The sequence below is a fragment of the Passer domesticus genome, chromosome 14 (genome assembly GCF_036417665.1).
Source record: "Passer domesticus isolate bPasDom1 chromosome 14, bPasDom1.hap1, whole genome shotgun sequence".
Lineage (NCBI taxonomy): Eukaryota > Metazoa > Chordata > Aves > Passeriformes > Passeridae > Passer > Passer domesticus.
The window spans coordinates 20,203,283-20,226,534 of record NC_087487.1 but is presented as its reverse complement, the minus strand read 5'-3'; the positions used below and the strand labels follow the sequence as shown (position 1 = coordinate 20,226,534).

The 23,252-nt window shown below is 65.5% G+C and overlaps 4 protein-coding genes across 5 annotated transcripts; all 4 read left to right on the top strand.

Annotated features, from left to right (window-relative positions):
• Nucleotides 1-624: 624 nt before the first annotated feature.
• MAN2A2 (mannosidase alpha class 2A member 2) lies at nucleotides 625-8,860 on the top strand. Of its 2 annotated transcripts, XM_064388849.1 has the most exons (23): nucleotides 625-1,120; nucleotides 1,302-1,556; nucleotides 1,663-1,807; nucleotides 1,900-2,071; nucleotides 2,615-2,742; nucleotides 2,851-3,024; nucleotides 3,325-3,511; nucleotides 3,589-3,766; nucleotides 3,909-4,111; nucleotides 4,352-4,534; nucleotides 4,681-4,795; nucleotides 4,969-5,036; nucleotides 5,200-5,365; nucleotides 5,614-5,850; nucleotides 5,947-6,069; nucleotides 6,161-6,275; nucleotides 6,366-6,499; nucleotides 6,607-6,748; nucleotides 6,940-7,073; nucleotides 7,356-7,433; nucleotides 7,714-7,908; nucleotides 7,998-8,108; nucleotides 8,266-8,860. In XM_064388849.1, exons 1-23 carry the CDS (start codon nucleotides 989-991, stop codon nucleotides 8,416-8,418), a joined length of 3,528 nt encoding a protein of 1,175 aa, XP_064244919.1. In that variant the 5' UTR covers nucleotides 625-988; the 3' UTR covers nucleotides 8,419-8,860. The 2 variants fall into 2 exon arrangements, with proteins under 2 accessions (XP_064244919.1, XP_064244918.1); XM_064388848.1 differs by lacking the exon at nucleotides 7,356-7,433 and having other exon boundaries at nucleotides 626-1,120.
• A 1,251-nt stretch (nucleotides 8,861-10,111) lies between these two features.
• On the top strand, nucleotides 10,112-10,963 carry LOC135280685 (protein shisa-like-1a). Its single transcript, XM_064388850.1, has one exon. It carries the CDS (start codon nucleotides 10,359-10,361, stop codon nucleotides 10,659-10,661), a length of 303 nt encoding a protein of 100 aa, XP_064244920.1. The 5' UTR covers nucleotides 10,112-10,358; the 3' UTR covers nucleotides 10,662-10,963.
• A 1,171-nt stretch (nucleotides 10,964-12,134) lies between these two features.
• UNC45A (unc-45 myosin chaperone A) lies at nucleotides 12,135-18,387 on the top strand. The gene is made up of 20 exons (XM_064389600.1): nucleotides 12,135-12,264; nucleotides 12,596-12,754; nucleotides 13,118-13,154; nucleotides 13,220-13,395; nucleotides 13,483-13,575; nucleotides 13,802-13,969; nucleotides 14,156-14,324; nucleotides 14,562-14,732; nucleotides 14,823-14,994; nucleotides 15,171-15,471; nucleotides 15,621-15,715; nucleotides 15,822-15,963; nucleotides 16,128-16,268; nucleotides 16,419-16,546; nucleotides 16,715-16,781; nucleotides 16,954-17,067; nucleotides 17,157-17,272; nucleotides 17,361-17,478; nucleotides 17,559-17,714; nucleotides 17,881-18,387. Exons 1-20 carry the CDS (start codon nucleotides 12,253-12,255, stop codon nucleotides 18,139-18,141), a joined length of 2,796 nt encoding a protein of 931 aa, XP_064245670.1. The 5' UTR covers nucleotides 12,135-12,252; the 3' UTR covers nucleotides 18,142-18,387.
• Nucleotides 18,388-18,464: 77 nt separating this feature from the next.
• RCCD1 (RCC1 domain containing 1) lies at nucleotides 18,465-23,172 on the top strand. Its single transcript, XM_064389613.1, has 7 exons — nucleotides 18,465-18,633; nucleotides 18,942-19,278; nucleotides 21,855-21,976; nucleotides 22,111-22,215; nucleotides 22,316-22,468; nucleotides 22,581-22,610; nucleotides 22,811-23,172. Exons 1-7 carry the CDS (start codon nucleotides 18,477-18,479, stop codon nucleotides 22,951-22,953), a joined length of 1,047 nt encoding a protein of 348 aa, XP_064245683.1. The 5' UTR covers nucleotides 18,465-18,476; the 3' UTR covers nucleotides 22,954-23,172.
• Nucleotides 23,173-23,252: the final 80 nt, after the last annotated feature.

The window sequence follows — 23,252 nt, the reverse complement described above, 5'->3', positions numbered from 1 at the left end:
GGGGTACCAAAAAGAAGTACCAGAATGGGGCACACTTTGGCAGGAATTGGCATGGGGAGTACTGAGACAGGGCACTGGCACAGAGGGCTGGAACGGGACCCTGGGACAGAGCACCGGGACAGAGATCAAGGACAGGGTACCGGGATGGGGCACACCAGGATGGGGCACACCGGGGCAGGGTACCGGGAGGGCAGCGGCTCCTCGGCGGGGCCGGGGGCTGTGGCGGCTCCCGCTCGGTGCCGCTCGGTGCCCGGCCCGCTCGGTGCACGGCCCGCTCGGTGCCGCTCGGTGCCGCCCCGGGCCCGGCCGCTCGGTGCCGCCCGGTGCCGCTCGGTGCACGGCCGGCTCGGTGCCGCTCGGTGCCGCTCGGTGCCGCTCGGTGCCGCCCCGGGCCCGGCCCGCTCGGTGCCGCTCGGTGCCGCTCGGTGCCGCTCGGTGCCGCTCGGTGCCGCTCGGTGCACGGCCGGCTCGGTGCCGCTCGGTGCCGCTCGGTGCCGCTCGGTGCCGCTCGGTGCCGCTCGGTGCACGGCCGGCTCGGTGCCGCTCGGTGCCGCTCGGTGCCGCTCGGTGCCGCTCGGTGCCGCCCCGGGCCCGGCGGGCGGAGCGCGAGGCGGGGCCTGGCCCGGCCCATCCCGGCGGCCCCGGCGGGCGGTGTGCGGGCCTGGCCGGGCTGCGGAGCCGCCCGGGCTGCGGACGGGGTGGCGGCGGAGGCACCCGGTGCTGGCCCGGCCCTGCCGTCCGTCCCTCCCCGGGCCCCGGGTCCCCGCGGGGCCTCCGCGCGGCCGGCCCGGGCGCTGCTCAGCCCTGCGGGGCCGCGCGGCCCTCGGCCCGGCCGGTCAGCAGATATAAATACCCAGCAGCGGATTAAGGCGAGTAGGACGCGGTGAGGACTCTTGGAGGAGGAGGCAGGAGGCCGCGGCGAGGGGCTGCGCTCCCGACCTGGCTCCCCCGCAGTGCCGGCGCAGGTGAGTCCCTGCATCCCTTCGGGATGAAGCTGAAGAAGCAGGTGACAGTGTGTGGAGCTGCCATCTTCTGCGTGGCCGTCTTCTCCCTCTACTTGATGCTGGACCGGGTACAGCATGACCCCACACGACACCAGAGTGGGGGCAACTTCCCCAGGGTGAGTTTGGAGGGTCTGGGGTGAGTGAGAGGGGTCCTGGGGTGGCAGATAGGGACATTGAGACATGGGAATTCATGGGGAACCAGCCCTGGCTTCTGGGCATTAAGATGCCAGGGCCAAGACTGGCTCCCCACAGCTGTGGGTGACCTCCTGCCCCTCGCTGTGCCCTCTGTGCCCCCAGAGCCAGATCTCAGTGCTACAGAACCGGATCGAGCAGCTGGAGCAGCTGCTGGAGGAGAACCATGAGATCATCAGCCACATTAAGGACTCGGTGCTGGAGCTGACAGCCCATGCAGAGGGGCAGCCGGCATTGCCCCAGCACCCCCTGAACAGCTCCTGGGTGCTCCCCCCTGAGAATCGCCCAAGTTTCCTCTCGGTGTCCCCACAAGACTGCCAGTTTGCTCTGGGGGGCAAAGGACAGAGCCCAGACCTACAGGTGAGGCCCTGGTGGCTCTGCTAGCATATGAGGGGTCCCTGCCTGGGTATCCATGGGGTCCTGGCTCTACTCCTTCAGGGGTCTCAGCACTGTCTCCTACCCACAGATGCTGGCCGTGTACTCCCTGCTGCCGTTTGACAACCAGGACGGTGGCGTCTGGAAGCAGGGCTTTGACATCACCTATGAGCCCAACGAATGGGACACAGAGCCTCTGCAGGTGTTTGTGGTGCCGCACTCCCACAACGACCCAGGTGAGAGGCAGGGGTTGGCCCAGCTCCTGCTACCGTGCAGTGCTGGCGGGGGAGCCTGGGCCCCCCACAGTGACCCCCACCTGTGCTGCCAGGCTGGATCAAGACTTTCGACAAGTACTACTACGACCAGACACAGCACATCCTCAACAGCATGGTGCTGAAGATGCAGGAGGACCCGCGCCGGCGCTTCATCTGGTCTGAGATCTCCTTCTTCTCCAAGTGGTGGGACAACATCAGTGCCCAGAAGCGGGCTGCTGTGCGCAGGTAGGGCTGCCCACCTGCCCCACTGCCCACCTAGCTCCCAAGGCAGGCTGAGAGCATAGGGTGTGGGAGGGAATGGCTCTAGGGACTAGAAAGCTGCCATGGGCCCTGCACTGCTCAGCATGGGGTGCCCTCAAACTGCCAGCAGCCTCCCAGTGCCATCAGATGTCAGAGCCAGTGCCTTGTGGAGTGACAGGGACAGATCTTGCCCTAGCCCCTCCCTGTGCTGATTGGGCTGGGGAATTTGTGTGCAATGCCCCTGTGGAAGGATGGGAGACCTGGAGAGCAGGATTGTGTGGTGAGGCAGGGTCCCCTTGTCTGCCCCTTGCCCTGAGCATGGGGGATGGAGGACACAGTGGAGGGGGAATGGGCTGTGGTTGGCATTGGGCTGTGGAGGGATGACTCTCTGTGTGGGGACAGCATGACAAGGGGGGAATGGCTGTGGGGGCTGCATGTAGACTGTAGCTGGCTCAGGGCAGGGGGACTCTGCAATGGACATGGGGCTCATGCAGGGCTCTGGTCACATCTTGGGTGTCCCCCTGGCAGGCTGGTGGGCAATGGGCAGCTGGAGATGGTGACGGGCGGCTGGGTGATGCCTGATGAGGCTAATTCCCACTACTTCGCCATGATTGACCAGCTGATCGAGGGGCACCAGTGGCTGGAGAAGAACATTGGTGAGAGCCGGGCAGATGGTGGCTGGGGGCCTGCCTAATGCACTGCAGGATCCTCCTCACGGGAGGAGGGCTGGCCCAGCATGGGGCTGACAGGTCTCTGTGCCCCAGGTGTGACACCACGGTCGGGCTGGGCCGTAGACCCCTTCGGCTACAGCTCCACCATGCCCTACCTGCTGAAGCGCTCCAACCTGACGGCCATGCTCATCCAGCGCGTGCACTATGCCATCAAGAAGCACTTTGCTGCCACCCAGAACCTGGAGTTCATGTGGAGACAGACGTGGGGTGAGGGGCTGCCAGAGGGGACTGCAGAGGGGGCCCAGTGGGGCAGGTGGCAGCAGAGAATGGCTGTCAGCTGCTTTTCTGTGCGGATGAGCCAAGCACTGGGAGGCAATGTCTCTGCCCTGTGGGACAGCCTCAGGGTGACTTTCCACCTGCCCTTAAGTCCAGCAACACACTGGGGGAGGCTGCTGTGCCCTCTGAGCTCTGAGGTCTGCTCTGTCGGGCCGCTATCTTTGGGCCCCCCTGCTCAGGGACAGGCCAGGGAGAGCCATTGCTGGTGCTCACCTGTCCTTGGTCCCACAGATCCAGACGCGAGCACCGACATCCTGTGCCACATGATGCCCTTCTACAGCTACGATGTGCCTCACACCTGTGGCCCGGACCCCAAGATCTGCTGCCAGTTTGACTTCAAGCGCTTGCCTGGAGGCCGGATCAACTGTCCCTGGAAGGTGCCTCCCCGCGCCATCACTGATGCCAACGTGGCAGAGCGGTGAGTGCGGCAGGGGCACGCGGCTCCCAGCCTTGTGGGCCGTCAGGGGCCAGCCTCATGCCCTGGCCCCCACACAGAGCCCAGCTGCTGCTGGACCAGTACCGCAAGAAGTCCAAGCTGTACCGCAGCAAGGTGCTGCTGGTGCCCCTGGGAGATGACTTCCGCTATGACAAGCCACAGGAGTGGGATGCTCAGTTCCTCAACTACCAGCGCATCTTTGACTTTCTCAACTCTCGGCCTGACCTCCACGTCCAGGTATGTGTGGAGAGCTCTGTGGAGCTGGGGGCAGCAGGAGGCCACGGCAGAGCACAGCTGGAGGGGTGAACAGTCCTGTGAGGGGTGATAAGAGCCCCCACCGCAGGAGCTCCGGCTCAGGGCTGCACGTGCTGTCTTTCAGGCACAGTTTGGCACACTCTCTGACTACTTTGATGCCCTGTACAAGAAAGTGGGCATCGTGCCAGGGATGAGGCCACCCGGGTTCCCAGTTCTGACTGGGGATTTCTTCTCCTATGCGGACCGGGAGGATCACTACTGGACAGGATACTACACCTCCCGGCCCTTCTACAAGAGCCTGGACCGGGTGCTGGAGGCTCACCTCCGGTGAGGGGCAGTGGGCTGGTCCCTGGGGCACAGGAGGCATGCGGGGGGCACGGGTGAGGGGTGGCCAGGCACTGTGTGGGAGCTCGACACCCAGCTGCCAACACACTGGACTGGTGCACAGAGTGCCAAACCCTCACCCAGTCCCAGGGCAGTGTGTGCTTTGCCACCCCTCTCCCAGGCCAGCCCCCCCAGTATTGCAGCACCAGGCTAGGGACCCTCAGTGACTCTGTGCCTGCGCAGGGGGGCAGAGATCCTGTACAGCCTGGCGCTCGCCCACGCCCGCCGTGCCGGTGCCGATGCCAGGTACCCGCTCTCCGACTACGCCCTGCTGAGCAACGCCCGCCGCAACCTGGGCCTCTTCCAGCACCACGATGCCATCGCCGGCACTGCCAAGGAGGCTGTGGCCGTGGACTACGGAGTCCGGTGCGTGTGGGGGCCAGACTCAGAGCCTGTCTCAGAGTGGGCTGGTGGGCTCAGGGCCGGGAGAATGGCTAGGCATGGGGGTGCTGTGGGGAGCTTCTCCCTCTCACAGGGAGATAGAGAGGGTGGCTCACTCTGCCTCTGCCTAGGCTGCTCCAATCTCTCACCAACCTCAAGCGTGTCATCATCAATGCTGCACACTACCTTGTGCTGGGGGACAAGGACACATACCACCACGACCCGGCTGCACCGTTCCTTGGCATGGTGAGCAGCACCAGCCCCTGGCTCCCTGCACTCTGGCACACTGTCTCCCCATGCCCCTGGGAGCAACTCTGTGCTGCAGAGGCCAGGAAGAGAGCCCCAGATTGTGCCCATGTCCTTGGGCCCAGCTGGCAGGGGCATTGGGCACACTCCAACGCTTTACTACTCTTCCCCAGGATGAGACACGCTCCAGCCAGGACTCTCTCCCAGAGAGGACAGTGGTCAAACTGGGCACCTCGCCTCGGTAGGGCCTCCTGCCTTGCTCTGGGGACTTAGGGGACTGTGGGGAGGCAGTGAGGGAGTACCTGTGAAGCTGTGGATGGGTGCAGTGGATCTGTAGGTAGTGTGGGATGGGACATCAGGGATGCTGTGAGGCTGGGATGCCAGCCCTGTGTTACCCCCCACAGGTTCCTGGTGGTGTTCAACCCGCTGGAGCAGGAGCGCCTGAGCGTGGTGCCAGTGCTGGTGGACTCCCCGCACGTGCGCGTGCTCTCCGAGGAGGGGCAGCCCCTGCCCTGCCAGCTCAGTGCAGTGTGGAACTCTGCCACTGATGTGGTGCCCAATGTCTACCAGGTATGGGGTGCCCCACACCCACAGCCCACCTGTGCCAGCCTCCCATCCTGCACACTGCCAGGACACAGCGGCAGCCCTGCTCTGTCCCTGCTCCACACCACGAGATCCCACAGCTGCTGAACCCCCAGGTCCCCATGCGTGTCCCTCCTCAGCAGAGGCCCCGCAGTGCTGAGCAGGGTCCTTGCCCCACTGACGCCCAGTCATTCCCTAGACAAGGGGGCTGGCTCAGGTCCCCATGCTGCCTGCAGGTGTCTGTCCTGGCCCGCCTGCCTGCACTGGGGCTGCGTGTGCTGCAGCTGCACAAGTCCTTGGATGGCCATGGCACACCAAGGTCCTCCACGCGCCTGTACCTGCACGGCCGGGACGTGCCCGTGCGCAAGCCCGAGGCTGTGCCCCTGCGTGTCTTCCCGGCTGCTGCTGATGACTTCTGCCTGGAGAACCAGCACCTGCAGGCCTGCTTCTTGGGGCGCACGGGCCTGCTGCAGGTGAGTGCAGGGCTCTGACAGGGCGGGGGGTGGAGGAGGAGAGGGGTACATTCTGCTGCTTCATGCGCTTACTGCTGTGCCGGCACACACCTGCAGAGCCTGCGCCTAGCTGGGGAGGAGCAGGGGCACAGGGTGAGCAGCGAATTCCTCGTCTATGGCACCAGGACCTCCAAGGACAAAAGTGGGGCCTATCTCTTCCTGCCTGACGGCGAGGCCAAGGTACAGGGTCCACCTGTGGAAGCCAGCTGACAGCTGTGCCCGTAGGACTGTCCTCAGGCAGCAGCGTCAGCACAGCTATCCCTCTCCCCAGCCCTACGCTCCCAAGGACCCCCCAGTGGTGCGGGTGATGGAGGGACCCCTCTTCTCAGAGGTTGCCAGCTACTACCAGCATGTCCAGACCGTGGTGCGGCTGTACAACGTGCCAGGTGAGATCTTCAGGCTGTGCCAGGTGTCGCAGGCCCAGGGAACTGGGCCATGCTGCCCTTGGGGCTCAGCCCCTCACTGCCTACCCACAGGGGTGGAGGGCCTCTCCCTGGATGTGTCCTGCCTGGTGGACATCCGTGACCACATCAACAAGGAGCTGGCCCTGCGCTTTAGCACTGACATTGAGAGTGAAGACACCTTTTTCACGGACCTCAATGGTTTCCAGGTATGCAGCAGGCTAGGGAGGGACAGCAGCTGCCCACAGGGGGACAGTGCTCTGGCACCAGGCACTGTGGGATCCACCTCTGGCCACTGATCTCTGTCCCATGGCAGATCCAGCCCCGCAGGTACCAGCAGAAGCTGCCGCTGCAGGCCAACTTCTACCCGATGCCTGCCATGGCCTACATCCAGGACATGCAGAGCCGCCTGACACTGCTCACAGCCCAGGCCCTGGGGGTCTCCAGCCTCCACAGCGGTGAGCTGGGGTCTGTGCCTTGGGGACCTGCTCTGCAGCTAGGGCTGTCCTGCCCAAGGGAATCAGGGCAGGAGGGTGCTGCAGGCTGGGCAGGGTGCCCCGGTCCTGCTGTCACGGGGCTCTGTGCTGTGGGGTGTGGCTGGCGCCTGGTGCCAGGTAAAGCCTGGGCTGCAGGGACTTGCTCTCCACAGGCCAGCTGGAGGTGATCCTGGACCGGCGCCTCATGCAGGATGACAACCGGGGCCTGGGCCAGGGGCTGAAGGACAACAAGCGCACCTGCAACCGGTTCCGGCTCCTCCTGGAGCGCCGCAGCACTGCCAACAAGGTGCTGGCTGAGAGGCAGCAGGACGGGAGAGCCCAGCCCTGCCTTGGGATGCGGCAGGGTGGAGGCATTTGCAGAAAGCCACTCGTGATGGGATGTGGTGTCCTCTCCCCTCTTGTCCCGTTGTGCTGGCACTGGGCAGGGATGGGCCTGGAGCAGGGGGCATGGGGAGAGCAGGACGTGCAGTGGGGTCTGTCCCTGTGGAGCCACATTGCCCTCATAATCACAGTGTTCTTGTCCAATCCCCTCGCTGCCCTCTATGCGTGTGCTGTGCCACCCATCCAGAGCTCCGGCTTCTTTTCCAAACTGGTCTCCATGTTTAAAGCCTTGAGCTTCCCTGGCACCAGGACTGGCAGCCCTGAGGTAATGGCCAGCCTGGCCCTGCTGACTCTCCCTGTCTTGTGCACTAGCTGCTAGCCACTAGTCTAGCCAGGCTTGTAGCAGGTGTGTAGCCTGACCATCAGCTAGCCGGGTCCTGTTTGGGTGCTGGGGCGGGGGGACCTGCCTGGGCAGGGCAGCTCTGTGTGCACTGTGCTGGCAGGTGCCCGCTCTCAAGGCACTGCTGGAATGGAGGTTCTTTGGGCTCTGCCCAGGCTCTGCCTGGCTTCCTGGGCTCACACTTGACCCATGTGCTGCTTGGCAGGTGCAGGATGAGCGCCCCATCAGCTTCCCCTCCCTGCTGAGCCACATCACCTCTGTGCACCAGAATGCTGAGGCCTTGGTCATGCCAGTGGCACTGGAGAAGCCGGCCCTGCCAGCTGTGCACTCCTTTGTGCCCCTTGCCACCACCATTCCTTGCGACTTCCACATCCTCAACCTGCGGATGCTGCAGGCCGAGGTGAGCCACGGCCCGGGGCAGTGGGACTCTGGTGGGGGTCTTGCCCCTGCTGCCCCCAGTGTTGTGCCTCACGCTCCAGCTCCCTGCAGGATGACTCGCTACCATCAGCTGAGGCAGCACTGATCCTGCACCGCAAAGGCTTTGACTGCAGCCTCGAGGCCAAGAACCTGGGCTTCAACTGCACCACCAGCCAGGGCAAGGTAGGGCCAGGCTGCCCCCACACCTCGGCTGGGTCAGAGCTGGGCTGGGACCTCGGCACGGCAGTCATGGCACGTGTCAGGCTGTCCTGGGCACAGTGCTGCCCCAGGCATCACATCCTCACCTGGGCCTCCCTGCTTCTTCCTCCTCTCTCCCCAGCTGGCTCTGGGAGGCCTGTTCCAGGGGTTGGAGCTGGGCTCCCTGCAGCCCACCTCACTGACACTGATGTACCCGCTGGGCACAGCCTCCAACAGCACCAACATCCACCTGGACCCCATGGAAATCGCCACGTTCCGCATCCGCCTGGGGTAGTGTCCAGCAGGAGAGGAGTGGAGCGGCTGGACAGCGCAGGAGCAGCACCAGTGCAGCAGTGGAGCGGGGCCAGCACGGGCAGGAGGGGCCAGACTGGCAGAGGCTGCTGCTGCCATTTTCTAATTTATTAGTTCCATGTTCTCAGATAGATTTTGGAATGAACTGCTGTGGCAGGGCTGGAGCAGACGTTGCTGGGCACGGTGCCGGATGGGCCAAGCACGGCTGGGGAGGGCTGCAGGCTGGGCTCTGCTGCTGCTGGTGGGACAGAGGGTGGCCACCCTGATGGCTGGGGCAGGGGCCCATGCAGGGCTCCCCCTGACTGACGGGGCAGCAAGGGGAGGCCAGGAGCACCAGTGGTGTTGGGCAGCTGCCTGGGGAAGTGCTGTGGACTTAGGACTGACCTCTCCTGGAGCTCACAGGAAACACAAGGCTGTTTCCAAGGGCCCTGGTGTATGCGTGGTTTGTGGCTCTCACTGAGGGGAGTGGGAATGGTGTGCTTTGGGGAGCACTGCGAGGCAGGTGGAGGCCAGCTTGAAGATGTGGCCAGGAGCCCCCGGCACCTGTGAGAGGCTGGTGGCATGGGCAGGCCCAGCTGTGCTTGGGGGCAGGCAGTGCCTGGTGCTGGGCAGGAGCCAGGGGGGCGGGAGTCAGCTCCTTGTGCCTCCCCCAAACCCGGAGCGTTTAGCCCCTTTTCAGAGTGAGCCTGGTGGCCTGCTCTGCTGGAGCTGCAGTGCCTGAGTCGCAGCTCATTACAGCGTGTCCCCAGAGCATCCTCCTGGTTGCTGTGGGAACCTCAGGCCATACTTCCTGGCCTCCTGGGGCTACTTACTGCCAACGGGTTCCAGCAGGGAGGGCATTGGGAAGGACTGGGTGAGGTGGGGAACTGCCTCAGCTCTGGCTTGGTTGGGTTGGACTGGTTGAGCTTAGAGGCCTTTTCCAACCTAAATGGTTCTGTGATTCCACGATTCCTGCACAACCCCCAGCACATCCACAGCCCATGGGTTTGGCCCCTGGAAGCTAAGCCCCTCGCTGTGCTTGCCCTGTGCCCTGGCCTGGTCCAATGTCCTTTCAAGGACTCCCAGGATGGGTCCAGGTGCCCAACTGGGGCCCTGGACACGGCAGCTGGTGCCTTGCATCCAGCTGGGAAAGGAGCCTGCCGTCCTGCTCCTGGCCCCAGAAGCTCATTACTGATGCTCCCGCCTCCAGCCCGGTCCCTGTGGACAGGGGAGTGCAGGAGGCTCTAATGGCTCTGAGCGGCTCTTGGTGGAGCTGCGATGGAGGCGGGAGCAGGAGGGGCTGTGGTTTCTGCCTCCACTGGAGCCAGAACTGCCTCTGCCCAGGGCTGGCCGGGAAGATGCTGCATGGGCACCTGCTCCAGCTGCTCCTTACCGCGGCTCTGTTCCCCAGCATCCTTGGGACAGGTACAGCCCCTTCCCGCCCCCCTGAGCCCTGAACCCCGCCCTGGTGCGGCCTTGTCCCTTGAGGGCTGCTCCCCGACAGCCCGGAACGGAGGTGGGGGCGTGTGCTGGGAGGCAGGGGTCTGCAGTGAGAGCTGGTGCTCCTTACTGGGGGTGGTGGCCCAGGTGTGGTGCTGCTGGGGTTACTCCCACTGCAGCACATCTGTGGGGTCTAAGTGTCCCCACAGGGGACATAGGGAGGGGGTTCAGCAGGGGGCTGGGGGCTGACCTGATGTCTTGGGTCCTTTCCCCTCCTCTCTGCCACCATCACTGCCCTTGCCCACGTTTGCCCTTGCCGAGGTGAGCACTGGAGGTCACGGCGTGCACAGGGCAGTGCCAGGGGGAGCTCTGCTCGGCCACTGCTGCCTCGTGGGGTGTAGCCCACTCTGAGGGCTGAGCCGGGGCCCCCTGTGCCCCGTCAGCCAGGCTCGCTGGGACGGGGAGCCCAGCCCAGCGCAGCCCTGCTGCATCACGGCACAGACCATGTCGCTGGAGCTGGCAGCCTGTCCTACAGGCCCTGCAGTTTCCGTGGTCCCTGCCCTCCCCAATGCCCTGCTCCCCGCTGCAGTCCTGCTGCAGAACCTGCACCTCTGCGAGGGCTACGTGGGCCCTGACGGGCGCTCCCACCCCGGCTTCTACTGCCCGCGGCTGACGGACCCGCCCGGCCACCGCTACTGCTGCCAGCCCGGCCCGCGCGCCCTCAAGGCCTGCTGCTCCCAGCTGGCGCTGGAAGCCCTCAGCGGGGTGAACCTCTCCAGCCTGGCTGGCCCCGGCCTGCTGCGGTGAGCGGGGCTGCAGCCGGCTGTGCTGCTGAGGCGGGCCCTGGGGCTCCGGCAGCCCGGGCGCTGCTGCCGTGCTGGGCAGGGCTGCGGTACCCTCCGGGCCCTCCCCAGTCCCGCAGCGCCGGCAGGGCACTGCACGGCTGCCCCCTCCTGAAGCACCAAACCCCGCAGGAACCCGCTGGCCCTGCCTTTCGTGGGGCTCTACGGGCTCCTTGTGCTCCTGCTTATGGCCATCGACCTCTGCCACTTCTACCGGACCCGCCGGTGCCAGCTGAGCCGCCTGCTGCCCTGTGCCTGCCGCGGGCCCCGCCGAGCCCCGCGGGCGCTCCGGGCCCGCCGCCGGCCCCGCCAGGGCTGCTGAGGGGCGGCACGGCTGGGGGACACTCGCACTGCGGGGTTAGCACGGGGCACTACGGGGGGACACGCTCTCCGGGGTTAGCACGGGGTTAGTACGGGGGGACACGCTCTCCGGGGTTAGAACGGGGCACTACGGGGGGACACGCTCTCCGGGGTTAGTAGGGGATTAGTACGGGGGACGGTCTCTGGGGTTAGTACGGGGTTAGTACGGGGGACACTCGCTCCCCGGGGTTAGCAGGGGGCGGTACCGGGCACTCGCTCTCCGGGGCTAGCAGGGGGCGGTACCGGGTACTCGCTCCCCGGGTTAGCAGGGGGCGGTACCGGGGGACACTCGCTCCCCGGGGTTAGCAGGGGGCGGTACCGGGGGTACTCGCTCCCCGGGGTTAGCAGGGGGCGGTACCGGGCACTCGCTCCCCGGGGTTAGCAGGGGGCGGTACCGGGGGACACTCGCTCCCCGGGGTTAGCAGGGGGCGGTACCGGGGGACACTCGCTCCCCGGGGTTAGCAGGGGGCGGTACCGGGCACTCGCTCCCCGGGGTTAGCAGGGGGCGGTACCGGGCACTCGCTCCCCGGGGTTAGCAGGGGGCGGTACCGGGCACTCGCTCCCCGGGGTTAGCAGGGGGCGGTACCGGGGGACACACGCTCCCCGGGGTTAGCAGGGGGCGGTACCGGGGGTACACGCTCCCCGGGGTTAGCAGGGGGCGGTACCGGGGGACACTCGCTCCCCGGGGTTAGCAGGGGGCGGTACCGGGGGTACTCGCTCCCCGGGGTTAGCAGGGGGCGGTACCGGGGGTACACGCTCCCCGGGTTAGCAGGGGGCGGTACCGGGCACTCGCTCCCCGGGGTTAGCAGGGGGCGGTACCGGGGGTACACGCTCCCCGGGTTAGCAGGGGGCGGTACCGGGCACTCGCTCCCCGGGGTTAGCAGGGGGCGGTACCGGGCACTCGCTCCCCGGGGTTAGCAGGGGGCAGTACCGGACACTCGCTCCCGGGGTTAGCAGGGGGCGGTACCGGGCACTCGCTCCCCGGGGTTAGCAGGGGGCGGTACCGGGCACTCGCTCCCCGGGGCACACACACGGGTCACACACGGGGCTGCCGCGGTCGGCGCTGGCACCGCCGAGCCGCGGGGGGGCGCTGCACGCTCGGCCCCGCCCTCTTCCGGCCGCGCCCCGTCACGTGACAAGGGCGGTGGCGTCGGGGTTCCCCCGGCGATTGGCGGTGACGTCACGGGATCGGCGCGATGGAGGAGCCGGTGAGCGGAGCCGGGCGGGACCGGGACGGGCGGGTCCCTGTCCCCGGGGGGGCTCTGTCCCGGGGGGGCTCTGTCCCGGGGGATCCCTGTCCCGAGGAGTCCCAGTCCCGGGGATCCCTGTATCCCTGTCCCGGGGGTCCCTGTCCCGGGGGTCCCTGTCCTGAGGATCCCTGTCCTGGGGGTCCCTGTATCCCTGTCCCGGGAATCCCTGTCCCGGGGGTCCCTGGATCCCTATTCCCGGGGGTCACTGTCCCGGGGGTCCCGGTATCTCTGTCCCGGGGGTCCCGGTATCCCTGTCCAGGGCTGTGTCCCAGCCGGTGCCCCTCGGCAGGTGACGGCGGAGCAGCTTCGGGCGCGGGGTAACGCGCTGTTCCAGGCGGGGGATCCCGGAGCCGCCCTGGCTGCCTACACGGAGGCTCTGAGCCTGAGCGACGCCGTGTCGGAGCGCGCCGTGCTGCACCGGAACCGGGCCGCGTGTTACCTGAAGCTGGTGAGCGCCGGGCGGGCGCGTCCCGCGGCCTGCAGGAACCTGCCCGGCCTGCTGGGGCTGTTCCCAAGCAGTCACAGTGTCTGATCTCCTGCAGGGCATCTGTGTCCGGGCAGGGGGTGAACGTGAGGAACTTTAAGGGCTTGAGTAGACCAGAAGTGCCTGAAAAGCACCGGGGGCCGAAGGGCTCCTTGCACACCTTCTGAGGGTTGTATTCTGGGAAAGACAGGGTGTCCCACTGTGCTGGCTCACTGTCTCCAGTGGTGCTGTTCCCATCCTGTCCCCAGTCCCCAAAGTTAGGGGTGTGGGCTGCGTGGGGCTTGTGCCAGCAGTGCTCAGGCGTTTTTCCCTCCTGCCTCTCCACAGGAGGATTACACCAAGGCAGAGGCTGATGCCACTAAAGGTACTGTGGTGGTGCGGGGGAGCGGGTGGGGCGGGCCGCGGGCTGTGACTGACCCCTGTGTGCAGCCATCGAGGCTGACGGCCGCGACGTGAAGGCGCTGTTCCGCCGCAGCCAGGCGCTGCAGCAGCTGGGCCGCCTGGACCAGGCCGTCAGCGACCTGCAGCGCTGCGTCAGCCTGGAGCCCCGGAACAAGGCCTTCCACGAGGCCCTGCGCGCCCTGGGCAGCAGCGTGCACGAGAAGGTCAGCGGGGGGCACTGGGCGCTGCGGCCCGCTGTGGCTGGCGGGGGAGGTGGGCAGGACTGAGCCACTCTTTCTGCTCTGTTGCAGATGAAGGCCATGTCCTGCACGGACTCGAAAGTAGAGCAGATGTTCCAGATCTTGCTGGATCTCGAAGAAAAGGATGCGGACAAGAAGCAGAAAGTCTGAGCTCGGGGAGCGGGGCGCGGTGCTGTGGCTGGGAGGACAGGAGGGGAGGGTTGTTTTGTTGCTCCTGGCCAGCAGTGGCTGAGTGGTGCTGCCTGGGCAGGCCGGGCTTGCTGCCCACAGAATGCTGCCCAAGACAGGGCCGGAGGGTGGGTGCCTGCAGCTGCTAGCAGTTCCTTGTGCAGTGTGCTGCTGTGACCCAGACAGAGCTCTCCTTCCCCAGGCTGCGCAGAACTTGATCGTGCTGGCACGAGAAGAGGCTGGAGCAGAGAAAATCTTCCAGAGTGACGGTGTGCGGCTGCTGCTGCAGCTGCTGGACACGGCCAAGGCTGACCTGATGCTGGCAGCCCTGCGCACGCTGGTGGGGCTGTGCTCCGGCCACCGCTCCCGGGTAGGTGCCACCTACCCCACCGTCCCCTGGGCCCCGGGAAACCCCTGCTGGGGAGGCTGCAAAGGGGACGGGGGAGCTGTCACCTGCCAGGCCTGACCTTGTGAGAGGGAACCATCGTGAGAAGGGGCTGGGGAACGGCAAGGCTTCCCCAGGGCCTCCGGGAGACAGGTGTGCTGGTACCTGCAGACCACGGCCATCTTGGCGGAACTGGGGGCTCCCCGTCTGGCGGCGGTGTTGGGTGTGGAGCACGAGCAGGTGTCCCTGGCTGCCTGCAACCTGCTGCACGTGATGTTCGACTCCCTGAAGGAGGGGCTGCAGAAAGACTTCCGTGGGAAGGAGGATGCAGTGGTGCTGGGTGAGTGTGGGCTGCTCTGGCTGGCTGTTGTACGGGGAGAGCCCCAGGTAGGTGCAGAGGTGCCATGGGTTTTTTGTTGCTGCCCTGTCACTGCTTCCTGCAGCAAAGCCGGGCTCTGATCCAGGGTTAACAGGAAGCAGAAGCCCCTGGTCATGGCAGCATCTCGGCCAGATGCACCATGGTGGGGGTGAGGCTGTGCCCAGGGTACTGACTGCTGGGCACTGTCTTTTTCGGAAGATTCCTCCAGGGACCTGAAATTGCTGATCAAGCACCTCCTGGAGATGCTAGTGCTGGAAGGGGCCTCAGCGTATGGCCGTGACAATGCCCTCAACCTGCTCATCAAGGTGGTGCCCAGGAAGTCACCAAAGGAGACCAACAACAGCCTGAGCCTCTGGGTGATTGATCAGGGTTAGTGGAATGGCTAGCACTGTCCTCCTGGGGCATCGTGCTCCTGCACATGCCACTGTGCCCCTCACTGGGCTGTCTGACCTTTCCCAGGCCTGAAGAAAATCCTGGAGGTGGGCAGCACGGTGTGTGGCAGCTTGGGCAGCCTGCCCGTGACAGAGAACAGCCGGATGAGCACCTCTGTTCTGCTCAGCAAACTGTATGAGGACCTGAAGTGTGATGCCGAGAGGGAAAACTTCCACCGTCTGTGTGAGGACTATGTGAGGTGAGCCAGGGTGTTCTGGGAGTGACAGGGTTTTGTCAGCTGCAGCCTGGCAGGGCCTGCCACCCTCAGTGCTAAAGCTGAGTGGGGACCTGCCGCGGGGGAGGTACAGCAGGGGCAGGTGGGGCAGGAAGAAGCAGTGGATCATCCTGACCCTTTCTGGTGGTCTTTCCCTGAAGGAGCTGGTTCGAGGGGCACGAGCTGCCGGGGAAGCTGCGGGCCATTCAGACAGTGTCGTGCCTGCTGCAGGGTCCCTCGGATGCAGGGAACAGGGTGCTGGAGCTGGAGGGGATCATGGACAGCGTGCTGTCCCTCTGTGCCTCGGTGTGTGAGGCCCACCAGCTGGTGGCGGTGGAGGCGCTGATCCACGCGGCCGACAAGGCCAAGCGCGCCTCCTTCATCACGGCCAACGGCGTCAACCTGCTCAAGGAGATCTACAAGCACAGCGAGAGGGACAGCATCCGCATCCGTGCCCTCGTGGTGAGCACGCTGCGGCAGGGGGTGACAGGGCTGAGCCCTGGGGTGGGCTGTGGGGTGCGACCACAGCGCTGCTCCCCGCTGCCGCGGGTCCAGGAGACACGGCAGGTGGCTACATCCATTCCTGCTCCCACACTCTGTCCTGGCTGCAGGGGCTCTGCAAGCTGGGATCTGCTGGAGGCACGGACTTCAGCATGAAGCAGTTTGCCGAGGGATCCACCATGAAGCTGGCCAAGCAGTGCCGCAAGTGAGCGGGGCCAGGTGTGGGGGGTGGGCAAGGCGCCCCACAGCTGGGCTCCCTGCAGCTGGGCTGTCCACAGCCCCCACAGCCAGCTCAGGGACCGCTCTCCCAGGTGGCTCTGCAACGAGGCCATCGATGCGGGCACGCGGCGCTGGGCTGTGGAGGGCCTGGCCTACCTCACCTTCGATGCAGATGTCAAGGAGGAGTTTGTGGAGGACAAGGCAGCAATGCAGGCCATGTTCCAGCTGGCCAAGGTGCATACCAAGAGCTGTGAGTGGGCACCCTGGCACCAGGGAAATGTGCTGGAGCAGGTGTGGGGCTCATGTTCTGGGGGGGATGTGTGGGAGAAGCTGGGTGGGCTCCAGTCCTGGCTGCTCCTCCCTGCTGTGAGTGTGATGGGTGCCCACTGTCGCCACAGTCAGAGGACAGGAGTGTGCTCTATGCTGTTGCCTCCACGCTGGTGAACTGTACCAACAGCTATGACCACGAGGAGCCGGACCCGCAGATGCTGGAGCTGGCCAAGTATGCCAAGCAGCACATCCCGGAGCAGCACCCCAAGGTGAGCAGGGCATGGCTGTGCTTGGGAGGAGGGCAGGGTGGGACACAGCCTGGGCTCCAGGTGTGGACACGGTGTCCTTGAGGCCCACAGGGTGGGGTCGGGCAGCTGACCGGGTGCTCCTGAGCCAAGTGTGGCCCTGGCTGTGGACAGGACAAGCCGGAGTTCGTGAAGCGGCGGGTGCGGAAGCTGCTGGTGGCTGGAGTGGTGTCGGCTCTGGCCTGCATGGTGAAGAGCGAGAACCCGGCGCTCACCAGCTCCTGCCGGGAGCTGATCTCCAGGTGCGGGCACAGGGGAGCTGGGTTCCCAGGCTGCTGGCGTCCTGTTGGTGAATTGTGTGCCTGTGCTGAAGGCCAGCTCCTGGACAGTAGGGAGGATGTCCAGGAGTCTGATGCAGCCTGGGCCCATTGACTATCCGAGTGCTGCAACTAGTCCCTCTTGGTCCCTAGAGTGTTCCTGGCACTGGTGGAGGAGGCAGAAGACCGGGGTGGTGTGGTTGCTCAGGGAGGAGGCAAGGTGAGAGCATGGACCCCGCTGTGCTTCTGCCCTGCACTGCTCTGGGGGGAGCTGGGGCTCTGTGGTTTAGCAGGGCTGCACTGGCTCCCTTGGACGTGAGGCTGGGGAAAGCTGTGGCTGCCCTGCGTGCTGTGGCCTTGGCCGCAGGACAAGCTGCTGTTTCTGCCCCCAGGCTCTGATCCCACTGTCGCTGGAGGGCACTGAGGTGGGGCAGACCAAGGCAGCGCAGGCCCTAGCAAAGATCACCATCACCTCCAACCCGGAGATGGCATTCCCTGGGGAGCGGGTGAGTGCTGGGGCTGGGTCTGCCAGGCAGGGGCTCAGGTGGCAGCAGCAGTGGTTGTTGACTCAGTCCCATGTGTTCTGTGTCCCCAGATCTATGAGGTGGTGCGGCCCCTGGTCAGCCTCCTGCACCTGCAGCGCACGGGCCTGGAGAACTTTGAGGGGCTGATGGCCTTGACCAACCTGGCTGGCATCAGCGAGAGGCTGCGGTAGGGATGGGGCAGGAGGGCTCCTGGCTGTCCCCTGGCCTGGCAGGCTGCCCTGGCAGGCAGCGCTCACTGCCCGCTTGCCTCCCAGGCAGAAGATCCTGAAAGAGCGGGCCGTGCCCATGATTGAGGGGTACATGTTTGAGGAGCACGAGCTGATCCGGCTAGCCGCGACGGAGTGCATGTGCAACATGGCCATGAGCAAGGAGGTGAAGGCCGGGATGGGCTGGGGTCTGTGCTGGGCTGCTGGACCACCACACCCCCTGATCCCTCCTCTTTGCCCTCGCAGGTGCAGGAGATGTTCCTGGCTGAGGGCAGTGACCGGCTGAAGCTGATGGTGCTGTACAGTGGGGAGGAGGATGAGAAGCTGCGGCGGGCAGCCTCGGGCACCCTGGCCATGCTGACTACCCTGCACCCCGCCATCTGCAAGCGGATTCCCCAGGTGGTGAGTGCACCCTGACACAGCACCCTCCCTGTGGTGGCCTGGAGCTCTGGCCCCAGAAGACAGGGCAGCCTGCCGTGATTGGGCCCGGCTCTGGGATGGGGCTGTAGCAGGGAGCTGGGACCCTTCTCTCGGGGTCCGTGATGATGTTGGCCCCACTCCCCTGCAGACGGTGCACTGGCTGGAGATCCTGCAGGCCCTGCTGCTGAGCCCCAGCGCGGAGCTGCAGCACCGTGGCGCCGTGGTGGTGATGAACATGATGGCAGCCGCTCGCGAGGTGGCCGAGCAGCTCATCGCCAGCGAGATGCTGGAGATCCTGTCTGTGCTTGCCAAGGACAAGGACAAGCCGCGGGTGGCCCAGGCGGCCCAGGAGAGCCTGGCACACGCCGTGGCTTACGGGCTCATCAAGCCGAACCCCGGCCACGCCTGAGGCCCGCGGGGTGCCTCGCACGCTGCACACGCTGACCCAGGGCGGCCCTGCGGGGCCCGGCTGCACGCGGAGCTGGCTCAGCACGGCCCGGGGCGCGGCCGCCGCTGCCCCGGGCGCGGGGAGGACGGGGCTTGCCGCTCGCTGCCTTTGCCACCGTCTGCCTTAGCCGGGAGGGCCGAGCCGCGGCGGGCCCGGCGCGGCGGAGCCCGGCCCGCCCGGTGACACTAAAGCTACTCTTGGACCACGGCCCGGCCTCTGTCCGTCTGTCCGTCTCTCTGTCCGCCCGCCCCGCCGCCGTCACGTCCGGCCCCTCCCCTCCCGGTTCCGCCCCAGCCATGGCGGCGCCCGCGTGCGTCTGGCTCGCGTTCGGCTTCAGCCCCGAGGAGGCGGCCGGGGAGCCGGGCCCGGGCCCGGGCCCGTGGCGGCTGGAGGCGGGCCCCGAGGGCATCTCCCGCCTGTGGCCCGCCTGGAGCTACGTGGTCGTGGAGACCGGTGAGCGCCCGCGGCCCGCCCGGAGCCCCGGTCCCGTCCCTCCCGTGCCCGCTTCCCCTTGCCGCTCCCCGGCATGGCGGGCCCCGTTCCCACCGCGCGCTGCCGCGCCGGTCGCCCCGCTTCGTCTCGCCCGCCCCTTCCCCTGACGCCGGTTCCCCCGGGATGGGATTCCCACCGCGCCGGTTCCCCCGGGATGCCCCCCGCTGGTCCCCCGGTGACATTCCCGTCCCGTCCCCCAGCCCCCGGGCTGTCCCCGTCCCGTGCCCCGGGCTGTGCCGGCGCCGGTGTCTGAGCTGCCGCCGCGGCAGGCGCGGGGCTGGAGGTGCGGAGCGCGGGGCAGCGGCGGGCGCTGCCGGGCTGGGCCGAGGCGCTGCCGTCCGAGACGCACCTGGTGCTGCGGGGCGCGGCGGCGGCCGGCGCCTGGCGGCGGGGCGCGGAGCTGCTGGGCGAGCCCGCCTGGAGCCGCCCGCTGCCGCCGCAGCCCCGCCGCCCGCTGCCGCTGCTGCCCGGCGGCTTCGCCACGCCGCGGCCGCCGTTCTTCACCGCGCTGCCCGCCGGCCTGCGCGCCCGGCGCCTGGCTCTGGGCACGGAGCACGCCCTGGCGCTGGGCGCCGCCGGCGAGGTCTTCACCTGGGGCGCTGGCAGGTGAGCAGGGGCTGTGGGCACACGGGGTGCCGCAGAGGGACGGCAGCGGGCGGGCCTTCAGTACGCTGTGCTGGGACGGAGAGAGAATGACGGGGATGCAGAAGGGATGTGGGGGATATGGGGAGCGCAGGTGGGAGGGTGTGGGAATGGGGGGCTGAGCCCCCATTAGCCTGCGCGCACTGCCTGGCGCCAGGATGTGCCTCCTGACTTCCCCGTGGGGTGCACTTGGGAATGTTGTGCACAGCTGGGAGAAGTGTCGGGGTACCAGCGTATTGGGGTAGCAGCTGCAGGTGCCCAGTGCTCACCCACATGCTGCTGGGATCTGTCCCTCACCACAGCCAGGTCCCCCCAGCACAGGCATCCCAAATGGTGGCTGCTCTTGGGGGGTGCTGCCCTCACCATGCCCCTTTCCCCACTGAGTCCACCCTCGCTGGCCCCATGGGCAGCCCTGTCTCCTCTCTGGGTGCTGACTCTGGCCCCTGCCCTGACGTTTGGCTCCCTCAGGGCAGTCTCCAAGCACGCTTGGGTCTCTGTGCGACCATCAGGTCCCTGCTCTGTCCCTGCTCCTCTGTAACTTGCCTCACAGCACCAGCTGGCAGCAGAGCTCTTGTGTTTCTGAGCTGGAGATTGAGTCCATCAGTGTGTGACAGTTCAGTGCCAGGTCCCTCTGGTGCAGCCTGTGGGAGGGGAGTGAACCCCTTGGGAAAGCCTCCAGCCCCAGCGCCCTGTGTCCCTGCCAGCAGCTGAACTTGGGTGCATTTAACAGCTGGTGGCACTGCTCAGTTTATTCTCACAAAGGTGTTTCTTCTTGTATTTGTTTTGGTTTAGGGTAAATTTGGGGAGGAAATTTCTGAGTGGGGTTCTTTTAGAAAGTAAGTTCAAGTGCCTCCTCCCCTAAATTGATTTGGGGAAAGATTTCTTTGTGGAAAAGTGGAGAATACCTGTTTATTTAAAAAGCAAAGCATTCAAAAGTATTAAAAATGAATAATACTAAACAAAAAAAAAATTGCTGTTCTGAAGAGATGGCAAATTTAGAAAGGTTTTTTTGTGAGGTGTAGGTTGGCTTGCTTAGTCTTTTATTAGTCTTTCTGGTTTTGGAATGCAGCATCCTAGGCTTTGGGGGGTTATAGGTGTGGTGCTCTTTGGGGTTTTCTTTTCTCTTGCTGTTATTTTGGGTTTTCAGTTTAGAGTAGGTTTGAACACATAGTCTAGGGAACTTCACTGCCTCAGCTAGCTAAAAAAAAAATAACTAAAAGGAAAAGTAGCACTTTCTCCTGCTGTCTGTTTGTGCTGCAGATAACACAGTCTAGGAGAAGGGTGTGGGGGAGTGAGTGCAGTTTTTGAAAACAAACTCTGTGTTTCTTTTTCCTCCCTTTGCTCTCAGAACCAGTCTTGAAAGCACAGAACTTAATATCCAGCATAAAGAGAACAGATGACTGGGGACACAAGCATCATAAAGTCACTCTAGGGCAGTTGTTCACTGGGGGGTTGTCTGTGTATTTGCTGCCCCAGTCAGGTTTTCCCAGAAGGTGCTGGAGAGCCCAGCCCAGGTGCCCCTGCCCTGTGTCCCTGAGTTCTGCTGGTGCATGATGAGGCTCGGCCACGGCAGCTGGTTGTTCTCATGTGTGGAGTGTGGAAGGGTTGCTCTGTTCCTCTTTGCTACTTAAGGAAGACGAACGCAGCCCAGGTCACCTGTCGCAGAGCTGCGTGCCCTGGCCCAGTGCCCTGGCTGCTCTCATCACTCAGGAGTGTTTCACTCCCAGCCCCTGCTCCTGCTCGCTGCTCTGGGCTCGCTGGTGGCAAGCACGACACTGTTTACATCAGCAGTTGTTGCTTTGCCAGCACTGCATTATTTGGTCCTTCCTGCCTTCCCTTCAGAGGAGAGGTTTCTACACGTGGGGATGTGTACTTGAGGATGAACTTTTTTGGAACTTGGTTTCAGCACAGCTGAGAATCCTCTCATGCCTGCCCGTGCCAGTGTGTCCCACCGTGTGACAGCTGTGCTGTGTGACAGCCAGGTGCTGGCCCAGCCCCTTGTAGCCCCTCTCTTACTGCTGGCTGTGGTCACCCTTGCCCTCTCGGGAGGGAGTGCCCAGAGCCACTTTTTTATTGCAGCGTGCCCTTCCCTGCCCCTCGGCAGCTCTCAGTCTCTGCTCACTCCTCTGCAGATTTCCCGTATGGAATGTGAACAGCCTTCCCAGGGCCGTGCATCAGCACAGCTCTTGACATCCCGAGCTGTCACATTGAAGCTCCCCAGACCAAACAAGCATCACTCTGCAGCTGAACTGCTCCTCTCACCCCTACAGCTCCTGCCAGCCCTTCCTGCTTCTGCCCCATGTTGGACAGCTAAAGCCCCTGGTGCTGTGTCCCACTGCTGCCCACCGACCCTGCTGGTGGTCTGGTGCTGGGCATCACTGTCCCACTGCTGCTTGGCTTCTCCTTGTTCCTGGGGCTGCTCGGGCTCTGCCAGCCCGGGGTGGGTTGGTGGCAGCAGGAAGGGGACTGTGGGCGGGAGGCACGGGAGCTGGGGGCAGTGGGCAGTGGGTGTGTCTGTGCGTCCCTGTGTGTCCCTGCAGGCACGGGCAGCTGGGCCACGGGCTGCTGGAGTCGGAGCTGCAGCCGCGGCTGGTGGAGGCGCTGGCCGGGGTGCCCATGCGGGCGGTGGCGGCCGGCGGGTGGCATTCGGCCAGCGTCAGCGGTGAGGGGCTGGGCTGGGCGGGCGGCTGGCCGTGCTGGTGGCACCTGGCGCGGGCAGCGTGGGCTGTTGGTGTCCCTGGAGCAGCCGGTGCCGCCAGCGCGCGGCCCAGGGCTAAGCTCTGCCTGTGTGCCCAGAGGGAGGAGACCTGTACGTGTGGGGCTGGAACGAGTCGGGGCAGCTGGCTCTGCCCTCCAAAGCGCTGGCAGAGGAGCGAGCGCGAGCTGAGGACACGGGCACAGGTGAGTGCTGCTGCCAGGCTGAGGGCAGGGGCCGGGTTCCTGCACAGCCCCAGCAGTGCGGTTCAGCCTGCAAGCAATGCTGCTGCCACCTCTCCTGCAGGGAGCGCCGAGCTGACGGCCTGCCGGGAGCAGATGGCTACCCGGGATGCTGCATTCATCTCCATCCAGGCGTTCCCGGCGCTGCTGGATCTGCCACAGGACCTGGAGGTCAGCATGGTCAGCTGTGGCTCCCGACACACGGCCGCTGTCACGCGTGAGTGTCCCGTGGGGCAGGGGTGCTGAGAGGTGCCGGCTCACCAGGGCCTCAGCAGGACTGTGGGGCTGCAGCTCACGGGCGCTGCCTGATGGTGCTGTCCCTGTTGCAGGAGGCGGGGAGCTCTACACCTGGGGCTGGGGTAAGTGGCACCTCTGCTTTGGGGCTGTACAGCCTCCCCAGGAGCAGCTTCTGGTTCCTGTTCTCTCGCCCTGGGCTCTCCTGTCACTGTACGAGTCCTGTCTGTGCTGGGGCTCCTGTGTTCCCTCCCTCCCCACAAACACCAGAGCAATTCCCTGTGAGGCCCCAGGGCCACGTGATGTCATGGCTGTGTGTCTGCAGGTAAATACGGACAGCTGGGGCACGGGAACAACATCAGCTCTGACCAGGCACGCCGCGTGGAGCAGCTGGTGGCCCGGGGACTGCGGGTGGAGGAGGTGGTGTGTGGGCCCTGGACCACCTACGTACGGGTGCGGGAGCCCTGAGGGCCCGGGGCCGAGGGTGCTGCTGGATGGGGACGGGGGCAGGCTCTGCCCACAGCTCCGCTCCGTGCTCGGGCCAGGGCAGGCAGGCCCTGCGGCACAGGAGGGGCTGGGTTTGGCCCGCAGTGACCTGGCTCACAGGCCGGCGTGGGGCTGCAGCTGCCTCAGGGCCGGGACACCTGGGGCGGGCTGGATGTGTTCATTAAATTCACTTTTCCATGAGGGCTGCGGTGTTGCTGTGTGTGAGGCGTGTTCCAGCTCCAGGGGGGCTGTCCTGGGCTGGGGTTTGTGTGGGCACGGTG

Bases quoted from the DNA above. Each gene is read 5' to 3' on its own strand.
- UNC45A (XM_064389600.1), top strand. The intron at 16,269-16,418 runs GTGAGCAGGGCA...GGCTGTGGACAG, and splicing joins TCCCGGAGCAGCACCCCAAG to GACAAGCCGGAGTTCGTGAA. The intron at 16,782-16,953 runs GTGAGAGCATGG...TTCTGCCCCCAG, and splicing joins TTGCTCAGGGAGGAGGCAAG to GCTCTGATCCCACTGTCGCT.
- RCCD1 (XM_064389613.1), top strand. From the start codon at position 18,477: ATGGCGGCGCCCGCGTGCGTCTGGCTCGCGTTCGGCTTCAGCCCCGAG. The intron at 18,634-18,941 runs GTGAGCGCCCGC...CCGCCGCGGCAG, and splicing joins CTACGTGGTCGTGGAGACCG to GCGCGGGGCTGGAGGTGCGG. The intron at 22,611-22,810 runs GTAAGTGGCACC...GTGTGTCTGCAG, and splicing joins GCTCTACACCTGGGGCTGGG to GTAAATACGGACAGCTGGGG.
- MAN2A2 (XM_064388849.1), top strand. From the start codon at position 989: ATGAAGCTGAAGAAGCAGGTGACAGTGTGTGGAGCTGCCATCTTCTGC. The intron at 3,512-3,588 runs GTGAGTGCGGCA...GCCCCCACACAG, and splicing joins GATGCCAACGTGGCAGAGCG to AGCCCAGCTGCTGCTGGACC. The intron at 5,037-5,199 runs GTAGGGCCTCCT...TACCCCCCACAG, and splicing joins AAACTGGGCACCTCGCCTCG to GTTCCTGGTGGTGTTCAACC.
- LOC135280685 (XM_064388850.1), top strand. From the start codon at position 10,359: ATGTCGCTGGAGCTGGCAGCCTGTCCTACAGGCCCTGCAGTTTCCGTG.